This window comes from Aotus nancymaae, unplaced genomic scaffold (genome assembly GCF_030222135.1).
Source record: "Aotus nancymaae isolate 86718 unplaced genomic scaffold, 86718_ANA_hifiasm-v0.15.2.pri h1tg000040l, whole genome shotgun sequence".
NCBI classification, from domain to species: Eukaryota; Metazoa; Chordata; class Mammalia; order Primates; family Aotidae; genus Aotus; species Aotus nancymaae.
In genome coordinates, this window is record NW_026988454.1 from 96,016,291 (window position 1) to 96,037,426 (window position 21,136).

General features: G+C 40.0%; 1 protein-coding gene across 1 annotated transcript in view; it reads right to left on the reverse strand.

The window, feature by feature from the left end:
* COL19A1 (collagen type XIX alpha 1 chain) overlaps positions 1-21,136 on the reverse strand; it is a 357,310-nt gene that overhangs the window by 25,690 nt on the left and 310,484 nt on the right. The window contains exons 42-46 of the mRNA XM_064360928.1: positions 16,811-16,855; positions 12,693-12,737; positions 12,490-12,552; positions 2,787-2,822; positions 2,612-2,656 (exon numbers count right to left, since the gene is read on the reverse strand). Of these exons, the coding sequence (XP_064216998.1) occupies positions 2,612-2,656; positions 2,787-2,822; positions 12,490-12,552; positions 12,693-12,737; positions 16,811-16,855 (234 nt within the window). The remainder of the gene's footprint in view (positions 1-2,611; positions 2,657-2,786; positions 2,823-12,489; positions 12,553-12,692; positions 12,738-16,810; positions 16,856-21,136) is intronic.

Sequence of the window (21,136 nt, forward strand, 5' to 3'; positions counted from 1 at the left end):
TAGTCGCCTCTCCTACAAAGTGGGTATATTAATGGTAACTATTAAATAGGGTGATATTGAGAACTAAATTAATTAATGCAAGTAAAGTGCTCAGAGTAATGCCTGGCATCTTAGCAGTACTCAATATATAAAAGTTAGTGAGAATGTTAGTTGTACTTTGTTGTTCATCTAGGATGATGGCAGTTTTGAGAGTCAACATCAGCTATCACTTGAGGTCCGGGTCTCCTTTGCAATGATAAAGGAAGATTGCCAAGAGGATCTCATTACTGAGACTTTTCACTTAAAAAAACGTCAGGACACTCAAAATCTCTCCTAAATCATATGCTCTCCACACCCCTGGCTTTCCCCTATTTGTTTGGTCTTTATTAGACTCTTCAGGTTTGTTTTTTGTATTTGTGCTTTACACGTGTATGCATGTGTGTGCATGTGTATGTGTGTGCACGCACTTGGGTGTGATCACTGTGTCCTAAATATATACATATTTAGGTATATATGTTAGGTGAGAAAGGAGAGCCATTGAAAAAGATCAAAGCAGGTGACTGGGGGAGGACGTCATGAGATCATTTACTTAATAATATAAATGAACTACAGAAGAATCAGTTGAATAAGATGTCATAATTAATTAGTAAAATACTATCTTAGATGTTCCTAAATCTGATATGAAAGTAAAATACTACATTACATGTAATTAAATCTGATATGAAGTTTCCTTGATGCTGTATATGTTTGTGCAAGAGAGAATGAGGGTGTGGGGGAGAGAGAGAGAGAGAGAGAAAGAAAGGGAGAGAAGAGAGAGAGATTGAGAGAGAGAGAGAAAGATCATGGCAGTTGCTTCAGTCATAGATTTTCAAATATTTAGTTGCATAACTGCAGGAGGTGATCCTCACACAAAATATGATGGAATGGTGCTTGAAGCTGCCCTCCATCTCATTATCTTATTCTTTTAACCCTATTCTGCAGAAGGCCAAATTATATTATTCTTTTAACTATGACTATTCTGCAGAAGGCCAAATTATATTATTCTTTTAACTATGACTATTCTGCAGAAGGCCAAATTCTATTTCTCTTGACTTAAAAAATAACAAAAATAAATGAACGGTTACAGAGATTTATGTCATCATAGAATCAGATATAGAAAGAAGCCATGTAGAAAGAAATAAAAGCAGTTGGGACTAGAATCAATGCTACTGTCTTAGTTATAAAAAATATATCTGCATACAGGTCTGTCACTCCAGCTCACGTTTGGAGAAATTTCTGAGATGACTGGAAAAAATATTAGCACACTTTGATCAATGATTAATACTCTGATCATGTGCAAAATAAATGCGATCTTTAACATACTAAAATTATTTTATAAATTAGGTACAAAGATGTTTATTATAATGATGCTTATTATTATGACAATTAGAAAGAATCCAAATGTCCAGCTGACTAGGTAAGTAAAATAAAGTATAGTCAAACAGTAGAATAACATATAGCAATTAAAAGGTAGCTATAGACTTGTATTTGCTGACAAGAAAAGATGATCAATATATATTGTTAGGTGAAAAAGGTTACTTACAATACAGCATAAACTCCTTTATGAAAAAGTATATATTTATATTAATACATATAAATATATGTGTATATTATGTACACATATGGAAATACAGAAATATGTCCAAATGTCACAGTGTTTATCTCTGTGTAGTTGGATAAGGTAGACTTTTTCTTTCCTTTTAAATTTACATTGTCTGTATTTTCACATTTCCTTCATTTATTATGGATTATATATATGATAATAAACAAAAGCTAGCAAACTGACACCAGTATATAAACACACGTGCCCACATTCATACACAATAGCAACCCTTAATAGAATTACATTGAGTAACAATGTTTGAGTAACTTCTTGCAATGGCCTGACTCTACTACAAACTAATTCCACTAATTCTAGTGGAAACTTATTCTAGTAGAAAATGTTGAGGTTCATTAAAGGAAATAAAGAGAAATTGCAACAATGACATTAATGCTCCAAACAACACAAAATATATAACATAATTGGTATTACTAGTAACTTCACTGTACTTTCAAGTACCCTTTCCATATCTCTACCCCCTCACACCACCTTTTTTACTCTACTTAGTTTTTCTATATGTCAGTAGTTCTCAACTGTGTGATTTTGCTTCCCAGGAGGCATTTGGTGATGTCTGGGGACACTTTTGTTTGTCACTGTTGAAGGGATGGTGGTGCTACTGCATCTAGTGGATGAAGGCCATGGATGCTGCTAAGCATTTTACAATTCCAAAGAGCCAACCACAACAATTATCTGCCCCTGAATATTCACAGTGCTGAGGTTGAGAAACCTTACTCTAGATAAAAAGAACATGGATGATGGTTATAGTAGAGATATATGTCTGAGACAGGAGGATAATAAAAGCTTTCCAAAGTTTAATAGCAAAGTATACTTGGCTGTGTACAAAGGCCAACTACATAGATGTAACCATATGGCACCCTAGCCTTTACATAATTGGTGATTTGCAAGGGTTTACACACATAATTGTGTAACCCAAATGATGGGACAGTTGTAACAGACAGACTTGAATAACAATCACAATAGTAATATACATACACGTTCTCCTTTGGGGCCTCTGTCTCCAGGCTTACCCTTGATGCCCTGAAAAACAGATGTCAACATGAAAATCACTGCTTGCCAAGACTTTTCATCATTGATTGATCTAAATGTTGGTAGGTATTCTGGATGCAGTATGCATTGTAACTTTAATTTTAAATGATATTTTCCATACCTGAGTACCTGGTATTCCATCTTTTCCATTTATTCCCTATAAAGACAAAAAAGGATTAATATTTCTAATTCTGTATTAACATATTAAACACAACAAAAGGGTAAAATTTCAAGGACAGTTCCTTAATCATGTTTCTTCTGAGAGCTTGGTAAAGCAAGGTGGTAAAATGGAAAACAGATTAATAGAATCAGACAGCCCTGAGTTCAGATTCTGACTCTGTCACTTACCAGTCCCATTAACCTTTTTGGGCAATTTACTTAATCTTAATAGCATCAGCCTCTTCACTAGTGAGGAAAATAAATAACCTTAAAACTAAGAATTGCTTGAGATCCAAGATGGCCGATTAGGAGGAACTCGCGAATGCAGCTCCGAGAGAAAGCGCAGAGGGTGAGTGGACGCCGCATTTCCAGACGGATATTTACTGCCCACAGACCAGGAGATTCACAGGGGGAAGAGCACCACAGGTCGCCAGCGCTGCTGGCTTGAGTGGCGCAGCCGCCGCTAGGCCTGCACCCTGAGGCAGGGAGCAGCGGCTCCTTCTGCAGAGTGAGTGCGACTGAGTCCTCTGTAAGCCAGCAAGGGGAGCTGAAACAGGGAGTCAAGCCAGGAAATTCCCCGGGCAAAAACGCGCCACGAATCTCAGAGCCGCCGCTTCAGCAACGACTCACTGGGCAGCGGATTTTTACTGCCCACAGACCAGGAGATTCACAGGGGAAAGAGCCCCACGGGTCGCCAGCGTGGCTGGTTTGACTGGCGCAACCGCTCGGCCTGTGCCCTGAGGCAAGGGAAGTGGCTCCTCCTGCAGAGTGAGTGAAACCGAGTCCCCGGTAAGCCAGCAAGGGGAGCTGAAACAGGGAGACAAGACAGGAGACTCCTGGGCAAAGAAAGCGCCTCAGGAAACACAACTGAACCCGGGTCGGTCCAGCTCTGTGGGGGGGGGGGGCGCCCTCCATTGGGACACACCTTGCAGTTCCTCGGGCAATTTGCCGCAAGGAAGGTAACCTGCCACTACAGAGACTCCTTCACTACAGGGGCGGGCCATCATAGCGGAAACAGTTCTAACTACGCCCATATAAACAAGACTGCAGGAAAGTTCACAAGGAAGCTGGGCGGAGCCCACAGCAGCTCAGTGAAGCCTCTACAGACTGAGTGCGACTAGGCTGCCACCTTGTGGGCAGGGAAAGCAACAACAAGACAGCGGAAAATCATAACTCCCTAAATCCCCGGGACAGAACACCGGGAGGGAAGAAAAAGGGGGTTTATGAGTTCTGCTGCTGCAGACTTAAAATTACCAAAATCAGAAAGACAGCAACTACAAAGTCAATAGGTGGATAAATCCACAAAGATGGGAAGAAACCAGCGCAAAAGGGATGAAAACACCCAAAATCAGAACACTTCTCCTACAAGGGAGCACAACTCCCCACCAGCAAGGGAACAAGACTGGATGGAGAATGAGTGTGAGGAAATGACAGAATCAGCTTTCAGAAAGTGGATAATAAGAAACTTTCGTGAGCTAAAAGAACATGTTCTAACCCAATGCAAAGAAACTAAGAACCTTGAAAAAAGACTTGACGAAATGCTAACAAGAATGGACAACTTAGAGAGGAATATGAGTGAATTGATGGAGCTGAAAAACACAACACGAGAACTTCGCGAAGCATGCACAAGTTTCAACAGCCGAATTGACCAAGCAGAAGAAAGGATATCAGAGGTAGAAGATCAACTCAATGAAATAAAACGAGAAGGCAAGATTAGAGAAAACAGGGTAAAAAGGAATGAACAAAGCCAACAAGAAATATGGGACTATGTGAAAAGACCTAATCTACGTTTGATAGGAGTACCTGAATGTGACAAAGAGAATGCATCCAAGCTGGAAAATACTCTCCAGGATATTATCCAGGAAAACTTCCCCAACCTAGCAAGGCAGGCCAATATTCAAGCCCAGGAAATACAGAGAACACCACAAAGGTATTCCCCTAGAAGAGCAACACCGAGGCACATAATCATCAGATTCACCAGGGTTGAAATGAAGGAGAAAATACTAAGGGCAGCCAGAGAGAAAGGTCGGGTTACCCACAAAGGGAAGCCCATCAGACTCACTGCAGATCTCTCAGCAGAAACCCTACAGGCCAGAAGAGAGTGGGGGCCGATATTTAACATCCTTAAAGAAAAGAACTTTCAACCCAGAATTTCATATCCAGCCAAACTAAGCTTCATAAGTGAAGGAAAAATAAAATCCTTTGTGAACAAGCAAGAACTCAGAGATTTCACCATCACCAGACCAGCTTTACAAGAGCTCCTAAAGGAGGCACTACACATAGAAAAGAACAACCAGAACCAGCCACTCCAAAAACACATGAAACGGTAAAGAGCATCAACACAATGAAGAATCTGCATCAACCAATGGGCAAAACAGCCAGCTAGCATCAAAATGACAGGATCAAATTCACACATAACAATATTAACCCTAAATGTAAATGGACTAAATGCCCCAATCAAAAGACACAGACTGGCAAACTGGATAAAAAGCCAAAACCCATCAGTGTGCTGTATCCAGGAAACCCACCTCACATGCAAGGATACACAAAGACTCACAATAAAGGGATGGAGGAAGATTTACCAAGCAAATGGAGAGCAAAAAAAAAGCAGGAGTTGCAATTCTCATCTCTGACAAAATAGACTTTAAAGCAACAAAGATCAAAAGAGACAAAGAAGGACATTACATAATGGTAAAGGGATCAATGCAACAAGAAAAGCTAACGATCCTAAACATATATGCACCTAATACAGGAGCAACCAAATATATAAGGAAAGTTCTTAAAAAATTACAAAGAGACCTAGACTCCCACACAATAATAGTGGGAGACTTCAGCACCCCATTGTCAATATTAGACAGATCAACGAGACAGAAAATTAACAAGGATATCCAGGACTTGAACTCGGACCTGGAACAAGCAAACCTAATAGACATTTACAGAACTCTCCACCCCAAATCCACAGAATATACATTCTTCTCAGCACCACATCACACCTACTCTAAAATTGACCACATAATTGGAAGTAAATCACTCCTCAGCAAATGCAAAAGAACGGAAACCATAACAAACAGTCTCTCAGACCACAGTGCAATCAAGTTAGAACTCAGAATTCAGAAACCAACCCAGAACCGCACAGCCTCATGGAAAATGAACAACTTTCTCCTGAATGTAGACTGGATAAACACTGAAATGAAGGCAGAAATAAAGATGTTCTTCGAAACCAACGAGAACGAAGACACCACATACCAGAATCTCTGGGACACATTTAAAGCAGTCTCTAGAGGAAAATATATAGCAATAAGTGCCCACATGAGAAGAAAGGAGAGATCTAAAATTGACACCCTATCATCAAAATTGAAAGAGCTAGAGGAGCAAGATCAAAAAAACTCAAAACCTAGCAGAAGACAAGAAATAACTAAGATCAAAGCAGAATTGAAGGAGATAGAGACATGAAAAACCCTTCAAAAAATCAATAAATCCAGGAGCTGGTTTTTTGAAAAGATCAACAAAATAGACAGACCACTATCCAGACTAATAAAAAAGAAAAGAGAGAATAACCAAATAGATGCAATAAAAAATGATAAAGGGGATATCACCACAGATGCCACAGAAATTCAAACCATCATCAGATATTATTGCAAGCAACTCTATGCACATAAATTAGAAAACCTGGAAGAAATGGATAAATTCCTGGACAGTTGCCTCCTCCCAAGCCTAAACCAGGAAGAAGTTGAAACCCTGAATAGACCAATAACAAGGTCTGAAGTCGAGGCAGCAATTAAGAGCCTACCAGCCAAAAAAAGCCCAGGTCCAGATGGGTTCACAGCCGAATTCTACCAGACATACAAAGAGGAACTGGTACCATTCCTACTGAAACTATTCCAAATAATCCAAAAAGACGGAATCCTTCCCAAATCATTTTATGAGACCAACATCATCCTAATACCAAAACCCGGCAGAGACTCAACAAGAAAAGAAAACTACAGGCCAATATCCATGATGAACATAGATGCAAAAATCTTCAATAAAATACTGGCAAGCCGATTGCAACAGCACATCAAAAAGCTTATCCACCATGATCAAGTAGGATTCATCCCGGGGATGCAAGGCTGGTTCAATATACGCAAGTCTATAAATGTAATTCACCACATAAACAGAACCAAAGACAAAAACCACATGATTATCTCAATTGATGCAGAGAAGGCCTTCGACAAAATTCAACAGCCCTTTATGCTAAAAACCCTCAATAAACTAGGTATCGATGGAACGTATCTCAAAATAATAAAAGCTATTTACGACAAACCGACAGCCAATATCATACTGAATGGGCATGGTACTGGTACCAAAACAGAGATATAGATCAATGGAACAAAACAGAGGCTTCGGAGGTGACACAACATATCTACAACCACCCGATCTTTGACAAACCTGACAAAAACAAGCAATGGGGAAAGGAATCCCTGTTCAATAAGTGGTGTTGGGAAAACTGGCTAGCCATATACAGAAAGCAGAAACTTGACCCCTTCCTGACACCTTACACTAAAATTGACTCCAGATGGATTAAAGACTTAAACATAAGACCTAACACCATAAAAACCCTAGAAGAAAACCTAGGCAAAACCATTCAGGACATAGGCGTAGGCAAGGACTTTATGACCAAAACACCAAAAGCATTGGCAACAAAAGCAAAAATAGACAAATGGGACCTGATCAAACTCCACAGCTTCTGCACGGCGAAAGAAACAGTCAATAGAGTGAATCGGCAACCAACAGAATGGGAAAAAAATTTTGCAGCCTACCCGTCAGACAAAGGGCTGATATCCAGAATTTACAACGAGCTAAAAAAGATTTACAAGAAAAAAACAAACAAGCTCATTCAAAAATGGGCAAAGGATATGAACAGGTACTTTACAAAAGAAGACATACATGAGGCCACAAACATATGAAAAAATGCTCATCATCACTGGTCATTAGGGAAATGCAAATCAAAACTACGTTGAGATACCATCTCACGCCAGTTAGAATGGCAATCATTAAAAAATCTGGAGACAACAGATGCTGGAGAGGATGTGGAGAAATAGGAACACTTTTACACTGTTGGTGGGAGTGTAAATTAGTTCAACCATTGTGGAAAACAGTGTGGCGATTCCTCAAGGACCTAGAAATAGAAATTCCATTTGACCCAGCAATCCCATTACTGGGTATATATCCAAAGGATTATAAATCGTTCTTCTATAAGGACACATGCACACGAATGTTCATTGCAGCACAGTTTACAATAGCAAAGACCTGGAACCAACCCAAATGCCCATCGATGATAGACTGGACAGGAAAAATGTGGCACATATACACCATGGAATATTATGCAGCCATCAAAAACGATGAGTTCGCGTCCTTTGTAGGGACATGGATGAACCTGGAAACCATCATTCTCAGCAAACTGACACAAGAACAGAAAATCAAACACCACATGTTCTCACTCATAGGTGGGTGTTGAACAATGAGAACACATGGACACAGGGAGGGGAGCACTATACACTGGGGTCTGTTGGGGGGAGAGGGGGGATAGAGAGGGGTGGGGAGTTGGGGAGGGATAGCATGGGGAGAAATGCCAGATATAGGTGAAGGGGAGGAAGGCAGCAAATCACACTGCCACATATGTACCTATGCAACAACCTTGCATGTTTTTCACATGTACCCCAAAACCTAAAATGCAATAAAAAAAAAAAAATAAATAAATAAATAAATAAAAACAAAAAAAAAAAACTAAGAATTAAGTGAAATAACATGAAAAATGCATGGTCCACTATAAATAGTCAACAAAGATTATTTTCCTTTCTTATTCTCCTATCAGGTCATCCTGAGAGATAAGAAGGTGCCTCATGGCATTAGGTGGCTGGAGTATGGCATTTTTGTTACCTTCTAACAGGTTTTCTAGCACAGAGAATCATTCTTAGTAAATAGTCTCAGTTGCTGCTAGAGAAATTTTATAACATGGCCAGAGCATGATCCTACTATAAAATAAACTGTCAGTCAGAACAATTGTTATTTTCAGTTGGAAATATGAAAGAAAAGCAAGAAATGTATAATCATGGTTTTGACAATGTTAAGCAGTCACGTTATATTAGAAAATTGGAAGTTTCTTTAACTTTAAAAAGGAGTTCTAGAAGTGATAATGAAGCCTCGTCCTGCTTAAAGATTTATAAGACTAAGAGAACTATTGGCTGGGAGATATAAGAAGGAAAAGTATTTGAGGTCAAATCAAATACCCAGGGTCCAACAGCAGGTGTGTTTTTGAGATTTGATTTGACAAGGGAGATCAAGGTGAGGAATATGATTTCTTAGCCAGCAGGCAATTGAATGGACATGCTCCTCTAAAAGCCCAAGGGACTTTTATTGTGCTGGAATGGATTCTGTGAGGATGGAACTGCAAAGAACTGTGTTTTCACTGCTATAAATTATACTGGTATCTGTCACAGTTGATAACTCAACCATAGTCCTCCAACCTCTCTGAAACATCCTGGGAATTATTGAGAGTATGTTAACTAAGAACACATTACCTGAAGTGTATGGTTCAAAGAATTTATTGCATTCAGACACACGAGGAACAAAGATAAAGCTGATTAAGAAGAGGATGTGAAAGAAACAGCTGTGTCACTTGAATAAAAGAAGATAAATCTAGTGTGAAAATGTAATTCATGTTTTTGGTAACAACGTAAGAAAAGAACCCTATAACCTATTTTTTGCCTCTAGTAATTTATCAAAGATTATCATGAGTGTCCTTTTTTGTACAGGAAGGTGTTACTTTCTATCCTCAAGGGAGTTGTGCTTTCAGAGATTTTTAGAATAACTCATATGTATTTGCTCCTCTCTACGCTCATCTCATTCATCTGGCAGAGCTCCATTCCTGGGTACAACCAACTTTCTCTCTACCTCACATCTGCATCTGAGCAGCTAACTGGCTGAAGAAAACCACGTATCTTTCTTGCTTGTTCCAACCTAAATGTATAACAGCAGATTGCAAGCAGCCCCTCAGCATTACCAGGTCATCCTTCTGTATTTCCCAATTTGACTACCTTTCTATCTTTCCCAAAGTACTAATTCACATATTTTCCTGTCTCTTCAAACCTCCAGCATCACCTCCACACTCTTCACACTTGGACGACCTACATTCTTCTTTCACTAATAAACATGAGAGCCCGCTCACCATCCCTCCACCAGTTGCATCAATCTTCATGGATTTGCACCCCAACTTTGGCACCCCACACCCCACAGTTAGGAAGGATGAACTGCTCCTGTTCCCAGTTAAGACCAATTCCCACTTGTGAGTATACCAGTTCTACTCAAAGTAATCTTTACTCTCTTGTGTCATCAAATTTTCCTCTCTCAACTGGATCATTCTTACCAAGACACTAACATGCTGTGATCACTCTCACCAATGACCTCCACATTTCCAATACAGGAGAGAATTATCAGCCCTCATGTTACTGATCTGTATGTTGATCACTCCTTTCTCCTTTCTCTTAAACAGTTCACTTCATATCCAGGAAACCTCAGTCACCTGATTTTCTTTCTCTCTCTCTGGTTGCAGTTTCTTAGCCTTCTTAGTTGGGTCCTCTACCTAACATTTGAAGTGCCCTCTTCCTTCCTATCCTCAGTGACTCTTACTTTTCCAGGCTCAGGTTTAGATACCCAAATTGGTCTTTCTAATCCTGGCTTCTCCCAAATTCCAGGTGCCTATATCCACTGTGTACTTGACATCTCCACCTGAATATCAACTAGTGCTTCAACACAAACATGTCCAAAACAGAACTCTTGGCTCTCCCTCCCAAACCCACCGATCTTCAGTCTGCCCCATTTTACCAAACAGCAGAACTCTCACATAGTTGCTCAGACTCCATACCACAGCTGTGATTGGTCTCTTTTCCTCACTCTTCACATCTAGTCTATCAGCAAGTTTTGTTGCTTGCTGGCTCTCCCTTCAATGTACATCCTAAGTTCCCCTACTCACGGCTGTTCCCAGTCACCATCCCTCGTGGAGGTGATGGTGATGTTTTCTCACTGCTCTGTCTTCTTCTGCCCTGCTCCTACAGCCTACTCTCCACACAATGTCAGAGTGATTCTGAAAATGTTCAATCATTTTCATTCTTTGCTACAAAAGCTCCAGTGGATTTCCATCATATTTCAAATGATATCCAAACTTCATTCCCTGGCTTGGAAGTTCTTCATGGTCTGGCCACCGCCTATATCTCCCTCTTTATCCTTCCCATTCTTCCTTCACTTAGTTCATGCTTGACTTCATGCCTTTTGATGACGTCTTTGACCTTATCAGGCTCACTTCTGTCCTAGCCACTTCTTCTTTCCTGAAACAATGGTCTCCTGACCTTCCCATGGCTTGATTTCTTACTTTATGCACGTTTCTGCTCAAATTGCAGGCAAATCTTCTCTGAGTCCACTATTTGAATAATAATCCAGAGCTTTACTCTTTGTATACCTTCTTCTACTTTAAACTGTGTGTGTGTGTGTGTGTGTGTATGTGTGTTGTTTTTATCCATTTTCCTACACTAGAATGCAAAAGCTATGAGTTGTTAGCACCTAGAACAGTGCCTAGCATGTAGGAGGTGCTCAAGAAATATTTGTTGATGAACGAATTGCTTTTTGCATTATCTCCTGGGGACTCAATGGCAGGCTTTAATGAGATGGCTTGCAGGGGATGGGGATGAGGGGGTAAGAGGAGGCAGGGAATGAAACTAACATTATCAAGTACCTTCCATAGCCAGGCACTTTCCATATGTAGTGGCACTTAAGTGACTCATAAAATCCTTTGAGCCATAGTTCAGACCCAGATCTTCCTGACTCTAAATTGCATTTTTTCATGTTGCCTTCTCTGTGGAAATGGTGGCCACCAACCCTGAAGGTTTCACGGAGGTGCCAAACTGGCCTCCTGAATTCTGTGCTGCTTGTTCAACTTGCCTTCCTTCCTGTACACACCACAGCAAATAAACCAGCAATGACCTTCTATAAAGCATAACTCTGAGAGTGAGGTGTGTCTTATTCATCTTAGATTCCCTCCCTAAGGGCCCAGCACATTCTTAGCAAACATCAGTGACTAGATGAATTTATGTGGAATTGAATTAGTCAGAATGATTGTTACAATGTCACATCAATATCACAGATCAGTAACCAAGAGCTCTTTTAGGACACAAGGGGATAAGACATTTGCCAGCAGTGATTTATGAAAGTGTAAGAACAAGGCCTGTATATAAAGGAGGAAATTTGAGAAAATACCTTCTACTTTAGGATTTAGCTAAACATACAGGTATTATATCTACAAGTCTTTGGTTTCTTTGTACTTCAAGATGTGACAGGCCATTATATTTTCTTTAAGTTTGTTGAGAACATTAGGCTTTAGAAATAATGAGTCAGATTTCCTGACACTTAAAACTCTCACTGTTTTCAACACTGTTTAAGACATAAATATACCACACACATATCTAGGGAACTCAGAGAGAACTCCAGTCCATGCCATCAAAATCCATCTGCACAATTTTCTTAGTCCTTGGAAACCTCTTATTCAAATCTCAGAATTTCTGAGGCAGGAGATGAGGAGATAATGTTAGAGCATTTCTCTAGGTGGCATATTTTAAGCAGTAAGAAGTACTTACTGGCTTTCCTGAGGGTCCTTCTGGTCCAGGGAAACCTATATCTCCAACAGGTCCCCTCTCACCCTATAAACACATCCACAGACACAAATTAATTGCCAAGAAATGTTTTAAAGCTGCACTCAAGTACAACACAAGTACAACAGTCATGAAAGTTTTTTTCTAGGGTTTGAGTTTCACAAGAGGGTTTTTAACTGCCAACTCACCGGTTCCCCTGGAACTCCTGGGGGCCCTGGGGCACCAGGTTTTCCCTGGCAAGGCAAATTGAAGAGAAATGTTAGGAGCCAAATTGCTGAACAACACCGTGCGCTTCTCTTCCCCCACCTTGAGTTTAAAATGCTCCCAACACTGTTGCTCTCCAAATTAAAGTGGCATTTCTGGCTGGGTATGGTGGTTCACATCTGGAAGTCCAGCACTTGGGAGGCTGAGGCAGGCAGATCACTTGAGGTCAGGTGTTCGAGACAAGCCTGGCCAAAATGGTGAAACTCTGTGTCTACTAAAAATAATACAAAAATTAACCAGGCATGGTGGCATGTGCCTGTAATCTCAGCTACCCAGGAGGCTGAGGCAGAAGCATCACTTGACCTCAGGAGGTGAAGGTTGCAGGGAGGCGAAGGTTGCAGTGAGCCGAGATCATGCCACTGCACTCCAGCCTGGGTGACAGAACAAGACTCTATTTCAAAATAAATAAATAAATAAATAAATAAAAATAATAAATAAATAAATAACGTGGCATTTCTAAGAGGACAGAGTCTGGGAAAGATATAGTCAACTCTGCAGGCCATAAGGTTCAGACTGGGGTACAGTTCTCTGAATATATATTTGTGTGGATGGTGGAGGATAGGAGAGGAGAATATTTTTGAAAATATTAGACCAAAATATCCTTATTATTGGAAATCCCTCTTGTGCTTATTTTCCTGGCAGCTCTTCTTTACTTTGAGGGTGGAAAAATGGGCACAGAGCATCAAAGAAGTTTTTTCTAGGGTTTGAATTTCACAAGAGGGTTTTTAAGTTCATAAGACAATCTGAAAAAATCATGTTTGATTTGAAAAGTCACGTTTTGTTGACAGGAAAATAAACAAATCAGTTTGTGTCAATACACCATGGCTTGGACGACTGACAACAGGGAGATCCTGGAGCAGGCAGACCACAGGGAGGGACAAGAGTGGCAGATGGCCCAGCGGAGACTGGTAGCACACGAGGCCAAAGTGTGCAGGCAAGGCTTGTGAGGTTGCCTCTGAGAAGGAACCACCTCCTGTCCCTTGGACCTAATGTGACTGGGAATAGACAACATGGGATGTAGGTGTGGGGCTGAGACCTTAGAAAGCCAAGTAGGTTTTGGAGAAATATGAAAAGAAGGGAGATTTTTCCCACTTGCTGCTTAGAATTCTGGAAGGAGATCCCCCCATAGGTACAGATGCGATGCTGAATGACAAAGCTAGGCAGACACAAAGTTGGAGGCAGCATCCCTGACTCCCCATAGATTTCATGTGCTAAAATTGTTGGGGGCCTGAGCAGGAAGATGTGTTAGAACTGAGAAGGCCAATGTCCTGAAGGGACTTAGTGTAGGACATGGCGGGTATGGAGGGCTCGGGTCTTGAGATCTGAGACATAGAGATCAGGGACATTGATGGAAATCATCTCTAAGGTCAGGTAGGACCAGCAGAGAACTGAGAGCATCTGGGGGACAGCATGCTGACCAGAGGCCCCACCCCACCACCAGCACTCACAGGCACTCCCTCCTGTAAACCCACATGCCATCATCAGAGAAAGGCAAAGAAAGAAGCTCTAGGGGGAATCCCTGGATAGTCCTGTATATACTGGAAAGTGATAGACTGGTCTGTTATAGGAAGAGCAGGATTGGGTTCCCTTGGTAATGAGCTGAATGACCAGCATGTCTGCGTGGGCAGGTATCACCCCTGCTTCAACTAGAGCAATCATCATTTTTCAAAAAAAAATTTTTTATCATGGTAAAATATACATAAACTAAAGTTTATCATCTAAACCCTTTTTTTTTTTTTTTGAGACGAAGTCTTGTTCTGTCACCAGGCTGGAGTGCAATGGTGGAATTTTGGCTCACTGAAACCTCTGCCTCCCGGGTTCAAGCGATTCTCTTGCCTCAGCCTCCCAAGTAGCTGGGATTACAGGTGCCTGCCACCATGCATAGATAAGTTTTGTATTTTTAGTAGATACCACGTTTCACCATGTTGGCCAGGATGGTGTTGGTCTCTTGACCTCATGATTCGCCCGCCTTGGTCTCCCAAAGTGCTGGGATTACAGGTGTGAGCCACCGCGCCCAGCCATCTAAACCATTTTTAAGTGTACACTTAAGTGGCACTAAGTGCATTCACACTGTTATCTAGCCATCACCATTGTTTTATCTTCTGAGCCACAGAAGGGCCAGTTATAAAAACCAAATAAGCATCTTTAAGTGAACATACTTGTAGTATGTAAAAATTTTTACCCTTTCCTATTTCTGTAATTGTCAGTCAATGGTGTTATTTTATTTTTTGAGACAGCGTCTTGCTCTGTTGCCCAGGCTGGAGTGCAGTGACACAATCTCAGCTCATTGCAACCTTCACTTCCCATGTTCAAGTCATCCTCCCACCTCAGCCTCCAAGTAGTTGGAACTAAAGGTGCCCAGCTAATTTTTGCACTTTTTGCAGAGACAGAGTTTTGCCATGTTGCCCAGGTTGGTCTTGAACTCCTGGGCTCAAGTGTTCCGCCCGTCTCGGCCTCCTAGGGTACTGGGATTACAGGTGTGAGCCCACCGTGCCTAGTCAGTTAATGCTTTTAATTATGACACATGAAAACTGCTTTGTTAGTAAATACATCAGATCTTAGACATACAAATAAGTGGCAGGCTAGCCCCTTATCTAAATAATGCTGCCTCTTTGAAAAACATATTTGGAATTTCTCATTTGGATTGCCTGTTGCCACTGTTGCACATCTTTAAATAGTTTCAATGGTGGCCAGTATTTTTTCCTAGAAGATAAGCTTAATTTAAGATAATAGCAAAATATAATATGTAGACACACCTGAGTGAATACAATGAAAAAATTAAACTTTATTATATCACAAGGAAACAAAAATTCAAATCGCAGGATGTGAGTATAAGAGGAATAGGTTGTAAGGGTTCTCTAAGTACACTTCCAGAAACTGATTTCCAAATATGTTGCTGGAAATGGTAGAGAGTGGGGCAGTGGTGAGGGAACAGAATTCAGTGTGCAGTCAACTTTCAAGAATACTTCCTTTTATAAAAAATTTGGAAGGAGTTTCTAAAGAGGATATTTTCATGTTACTTTTACAGTCATACGAATATTTGACTTGATCTATAATGGCTAAGTAAGAGAATGACATTGTCTACGAAAGATGCAGATTATGGATGGGGCTCTGTTTTGTGTGGTTAGAAATTAGCAGAGTGAAGTAGAGTGGCTCTGAGCACTTTGTGGGATGGCAGTGGGTAATGGGCAGGGCTTTGAGTGGTGTTGGGTGTCAGGAGATCTCAGGGGGTGACTGTGGGTGGTGATGGTAGGGCCCTTATCTTATCTTATCTTTCTTATGTTCTTGTGATACAAGCCCATGGTTTTCACTGGCTTTCCTTTAATGTTTTCCTGGACCTGACTGGCAGGGGCGCCTAGCAAGAGGATAAATGATCTCTTATTCATAAAGCGTGACCACAAAATTTTAATTAGAACATCATGAATGAAGATCAGAATGATCTCTAGGGCTCAGAGAAATAATTTCAACCTTTCTTAGAGCACTTCCTCTTCATTTGAAAAGACCTTGATGAGATTAAAACATTTGACACCAGAGAGCAACAAAAATGATTGAGAGGATTAAAGGGCTAGTTTACGAGGAAACATTAGCAGCAATAAAACTCTGCTAATAACACCTAGCTAAGGAATAACTCAGGCAGATTGCAACTTTAATACAAGGAACTTGAAGTACATGCCTGAGGATAAGAACTCTGTCTTTTGAAGATTGAGAAACCTTGAAATATGACAAGAATAGAGAAACACAATGAACTTTCCAGAGCTGTGCTCATAAATTAATGTATAATAACTGGGTTTCCTCTCCCCTACATGAAAGTGACTTGGGAAGGAAAAAAAAAGAGGACAAAAAACAAAAAAAAAAATAAGAAATAGAGGATTCTGGAGGTGGAAAATACAGGTGGTATTATTTATGAAACTAGAACTGTCAGGAACCTCATGACATGGGAGTTATGGCATGCTCTCCTGCCTTTCTTGATCCCTGGTCACAGGTGTATCATGGAGATAGAACTGTTTACCTGTGAAAATGATGTGAAATAATCTGAACTCACCGACATCCCTGCTATTCCCGGGGGACCTGCTGGGCCTCGATCTCCCTGTTGGGATTTAAAAATATTGCTACTTATAATAACATCTATGAAGTCTTTACATATAAAATTAATTCTCAAATAATAATTTGGATTTGGTAAAGTTTTCCTTTGGATCTGGTGTTATCAATATTAGCTGGAGTGAAGCTAGTGTGTAGATGGGAAAATAACAAACTGAGTGGCCAACTGCCAGTTGAACTTGTTCCAGCTTCTTTATTTTCCATAAAGCTAAAGTAAATAATAGTCTTAATGAAAACTAGCATAGATGTTATAATTTCTGTGACCTATTTTAATGTCCCCATTCATACTTATAGTTAAAATCAGTCAACATTTTTATTCCACATATTCAAAATACCATTACTCTTACTTAAACGATTAAGCACTTTCAGTGTCTTCCAAAAAGCTTTTCCTATCCTTGCCTTATAGGATGTACAGTTAGAATAAAATGATCTACAACTAATGATTTGTAGTTCTCACTTGGTCAATGAGAAGATCATTTGAATTGAATCTGTACAACAGAGTGACTCAACTCCTTTTTAAGAGGCAATGTGATATTTTAGATAAACCTGACAATGCTAAAAATACAACTATATATGGGATAATAAAATGGCATTTTTGTTGGGCAAAAACGGAATTAAAAAAAGTTATAACTTTACTCAGGGACATAAAAGACTCGATTTAATGAAGAGACATGCTTTGTTCTTGGAGAGTAAGACAATGTCGTAAAGGTGTCATTGGTAACTAAACTAATTTATAATAAATTCAATGCAATTCTTACAAAATTGCAGTTTGATCAAATGATACTAAAGTTTACTTAGGATAATAACTAAGAGGATAAAAAAATTAAAAGAAGAGATACTAGTGATACCGATATTTAAACATATAATAAATAAAGCTATAATGGAATATTGGCATAAGATTAAGCAGTATATCAATATATTATAATAGAAATATCAGAAACATACCGGCACTTATAATAGAATTTTATTTAACAAATAGTGCTAATAATTGAATAATTTCTTTGAAAAAAGTTTAATTCTTCTCTTTACATTATTCTCATATAAATTCCATATCAATTTATATAAAAATAAAATAATATAAACTATAAAAAAGCTCAAAGAATTTATTAGTGACACTCTGATCTTGGTTGAAAATGAAAGTGGTCATTTTGAGCATAAAAGCAAAACAAGAAATCATAAGGAAAAATAGTGTTAGATTTGACTACATTAAGATTATATTTATAATAAGATTAAACATAACAATGAAAGGGAAAGACTAGGATAAAAACTCTAACACATAAGATAGATGTAATGTCTTTAATTTATGAAGCATAGCCATCATCAAAAAGAAAAAAATAACTAATAGAAACATGGGTAAAGGACATAAACAGGCAATACACATCAGTTTCCCTCTGTTCCTTTTGAATTATGAAATTTTCATTTTTGAAATTAATATACTTCAACTTTTCATTCAATAAAACATTTGCATGTCTCACGTCTCTTATTCCTTAACCACTAGCCCCTAATGAACTTGCCTCTTATTCTCATAGTTACACTTGACACTTTGTCAATGAAAATATTTACTGCCCATCCATAATCTCAATTTCATGCATTCCCACTGTGGACCACCATTCCACATCATTCTAACTTAATCTTTGAGTACCCTGAACCACTAAACCCTAATCTATTGATGGTACAAATTTACTTCTTTCACTCCCTGGATGACCTCTCCTTCTTTTCTGCCTAGTTAAAATTCCATGGTTTCTTGTTATAATAATTCCCTTGTGTATGCCAATGCTAATAAGTGTCTTGTCTATTCTTCCTTCTAGTACTCACCTGTCGAAAGCAGAACATTGTTGTCCCAACTGCCCTCCTATTCTGTGCATTTACCTGAATATCTGAATGTGGCTGGACAAGCGCATGTGGTGTTTTGTTTTTGTTTTGTTTTGTTTTGTTTTGCGACGGAGTCTCATTCTGTCATCCAGGCTGGAGTGCAGTGGCACAATCTTGGCTCACTGCAACCTCCACCTCCTGGGTTCAAGTGATTCTCCTGCCTTAGCCTCATGAGTAGCTGAGATTACAGGTACCTGCCAGCAAACCCAGCTAATTTTTAGTAGAGATGGGGTTTCACCACGTTGGCCAGGCTGGTCTTGAACTCCTGACCTCAAGTGATCTGCCCGCCTCAGCCTCCCAAAGTGCTGGGATTACAGGTGTGAGCCACTATGCCCCGCCAGCACATGTAGTCTTGTTGAGAGGTCTCACTTTAGTTCATGACCATAAACCTCAAGAGGGTCACTAGAGCTGAGCAGTCATCACACTTCTGTGGGCCCTGAACCCTCTCTCTTTCCTAGAGGACCTTCTCTTTAAATCCCCAACCTCTTTCTCTACCTTGCTCTTGGATGATGACCTTGCTTCCTCTTTATCTGAGAAAATTTAAGCAATCGGAAAACAACTTCTGTAGACTCTATCCAATACATCTTCCTACCTATCAACCTCTGCCCCCATACTCTGCTTTCTCCCCTTTTATTGTAGATAAACTATCCTCTCTGAAGCTAAACTCTTCATTTATGCTCTAGGTTCCCTTCCCTCTAGGTTATTTAAAGACATTGGTGAAGGATTCTCTCCTCTCTCTCCAGCATATCATCCCTATCTTCCCCCTTTCTACTGGGTCATTCCTTTAGCATATAAGCAATCTAATATTTCTATCATCTTCAAAATATATCTTATAAAACTTTCACCCTACTTCCTCTAGCAGCCTCTGACTTAGTTATTTGCTATCCTTTGCAGCAAAACTCTGTGAGCATTATTTATACTGACTTGCTGTCTCTATTTTTTTCCTTGTTCTCTCTTAAATCCATTCAAGTACACAGTTGCTCCTACAATATAGTCAAACAATAATTTCTGTGGTCAAGGTCACCCATGACCTCTACATTGCTAAATCCACTGTTCAATACTTGACCATTCTGCTTGGTCCCATCCCCATTCTACTTGACCTATCTGCAGTATTTGAGACACATGATCACCCATTTCCCTTTGATTCATTATTCTCTCTTGGACTGTAGGATACCAAGTTTTCCTGTTACCTCCCTGGTTACTTCTTAGTCTCCCTTTCTCCTTCCTCCTTTTCTTCTTGATCTCCTAATACTGGAGGGCCTTGGGGCTCAATCCTTGACCCTTTTCTCTTTCTAAAAAGTCTACTGTCATTCCCTTGGTAATCTTATCTAGTCTCCTGGCTTTAAGACAACATCTCTATGCTTAGAACAGCCAAATTTATATCTCCACTTAGACTTCTTTTCCAAACTCCATACTTTTATATCATACTGCCTACTCAATACCTTCACTTTGCTGTCTAACAGATATCTCCAAGTTTGGTCTCATGTACAAAATTAAACTCCTGATAATTCCATCCCTTCAAAATAGGCCTTGCTCATCATAGCTGTCCTCATTTCAGATGACGTCCGTCCTATTTTGCAAACTGCTCAGGTCATAAAACTGAGGGTTGTCTTTGACTCTTCTTTATTCTCTAATAATCCAATCAATCTGAAAATCTTACCAGTGCCACCTTCAAAATATATCTACAGTCCAGGCATTTTCACCATCTCCACTGTTTCTGCTCTGATCTGAGCCAACATCAACTGGCATCTGAATTACTGGCTATCTTCTACCTGGCTTCCCTACCTCCACCCTTGCACTCCCTCTGGCTGCAAGTTTCCTCATGCCACTATTCAGAAATCACTGATGGCTCTGCATTTTACACAGAGTGGAAGATAAAGGCCTTACAATGGCTGCTAAGCCTCTTTATTAGGGCTTCTCAAACTTCCTGTGGTGAAAGAGCAATCTCTTATTTATGTTCTAATATATAATGAACAAAGATAATTCTACTGTCACATGCTTGCTAGACCATTTTAGACAAATGATTTAACATGTTTTTAGGTGCTTACTCTCAGTCTCTGTACTAACATTGCCACAGAACCCATAACAAAGGGTCTGCAGACTGGCACTGGTTCTCCACTGGCTATACATTGAGTAGCACTGCTCTATATGACAAGGCCACTTCTCACCTCTACCCCCACCTCTCTGACCTCATCTCCTACGACTATCCCCTCACTCCCTGCCCTGGTCTCTTTGGATGCATCAGGAAATCATAAGTCTCAGGGCCTTTAGAGATGCAGCTTCCTCTTCCTGGAACATTATTCCTCCAGACTGGAGGGGACTTGGGGCTCCTTCTTACCTCCTTCAGGTCTTTGCTCAGATATTACCTTCCTACCCCCTCAGCACTCCTGGTCCTCCT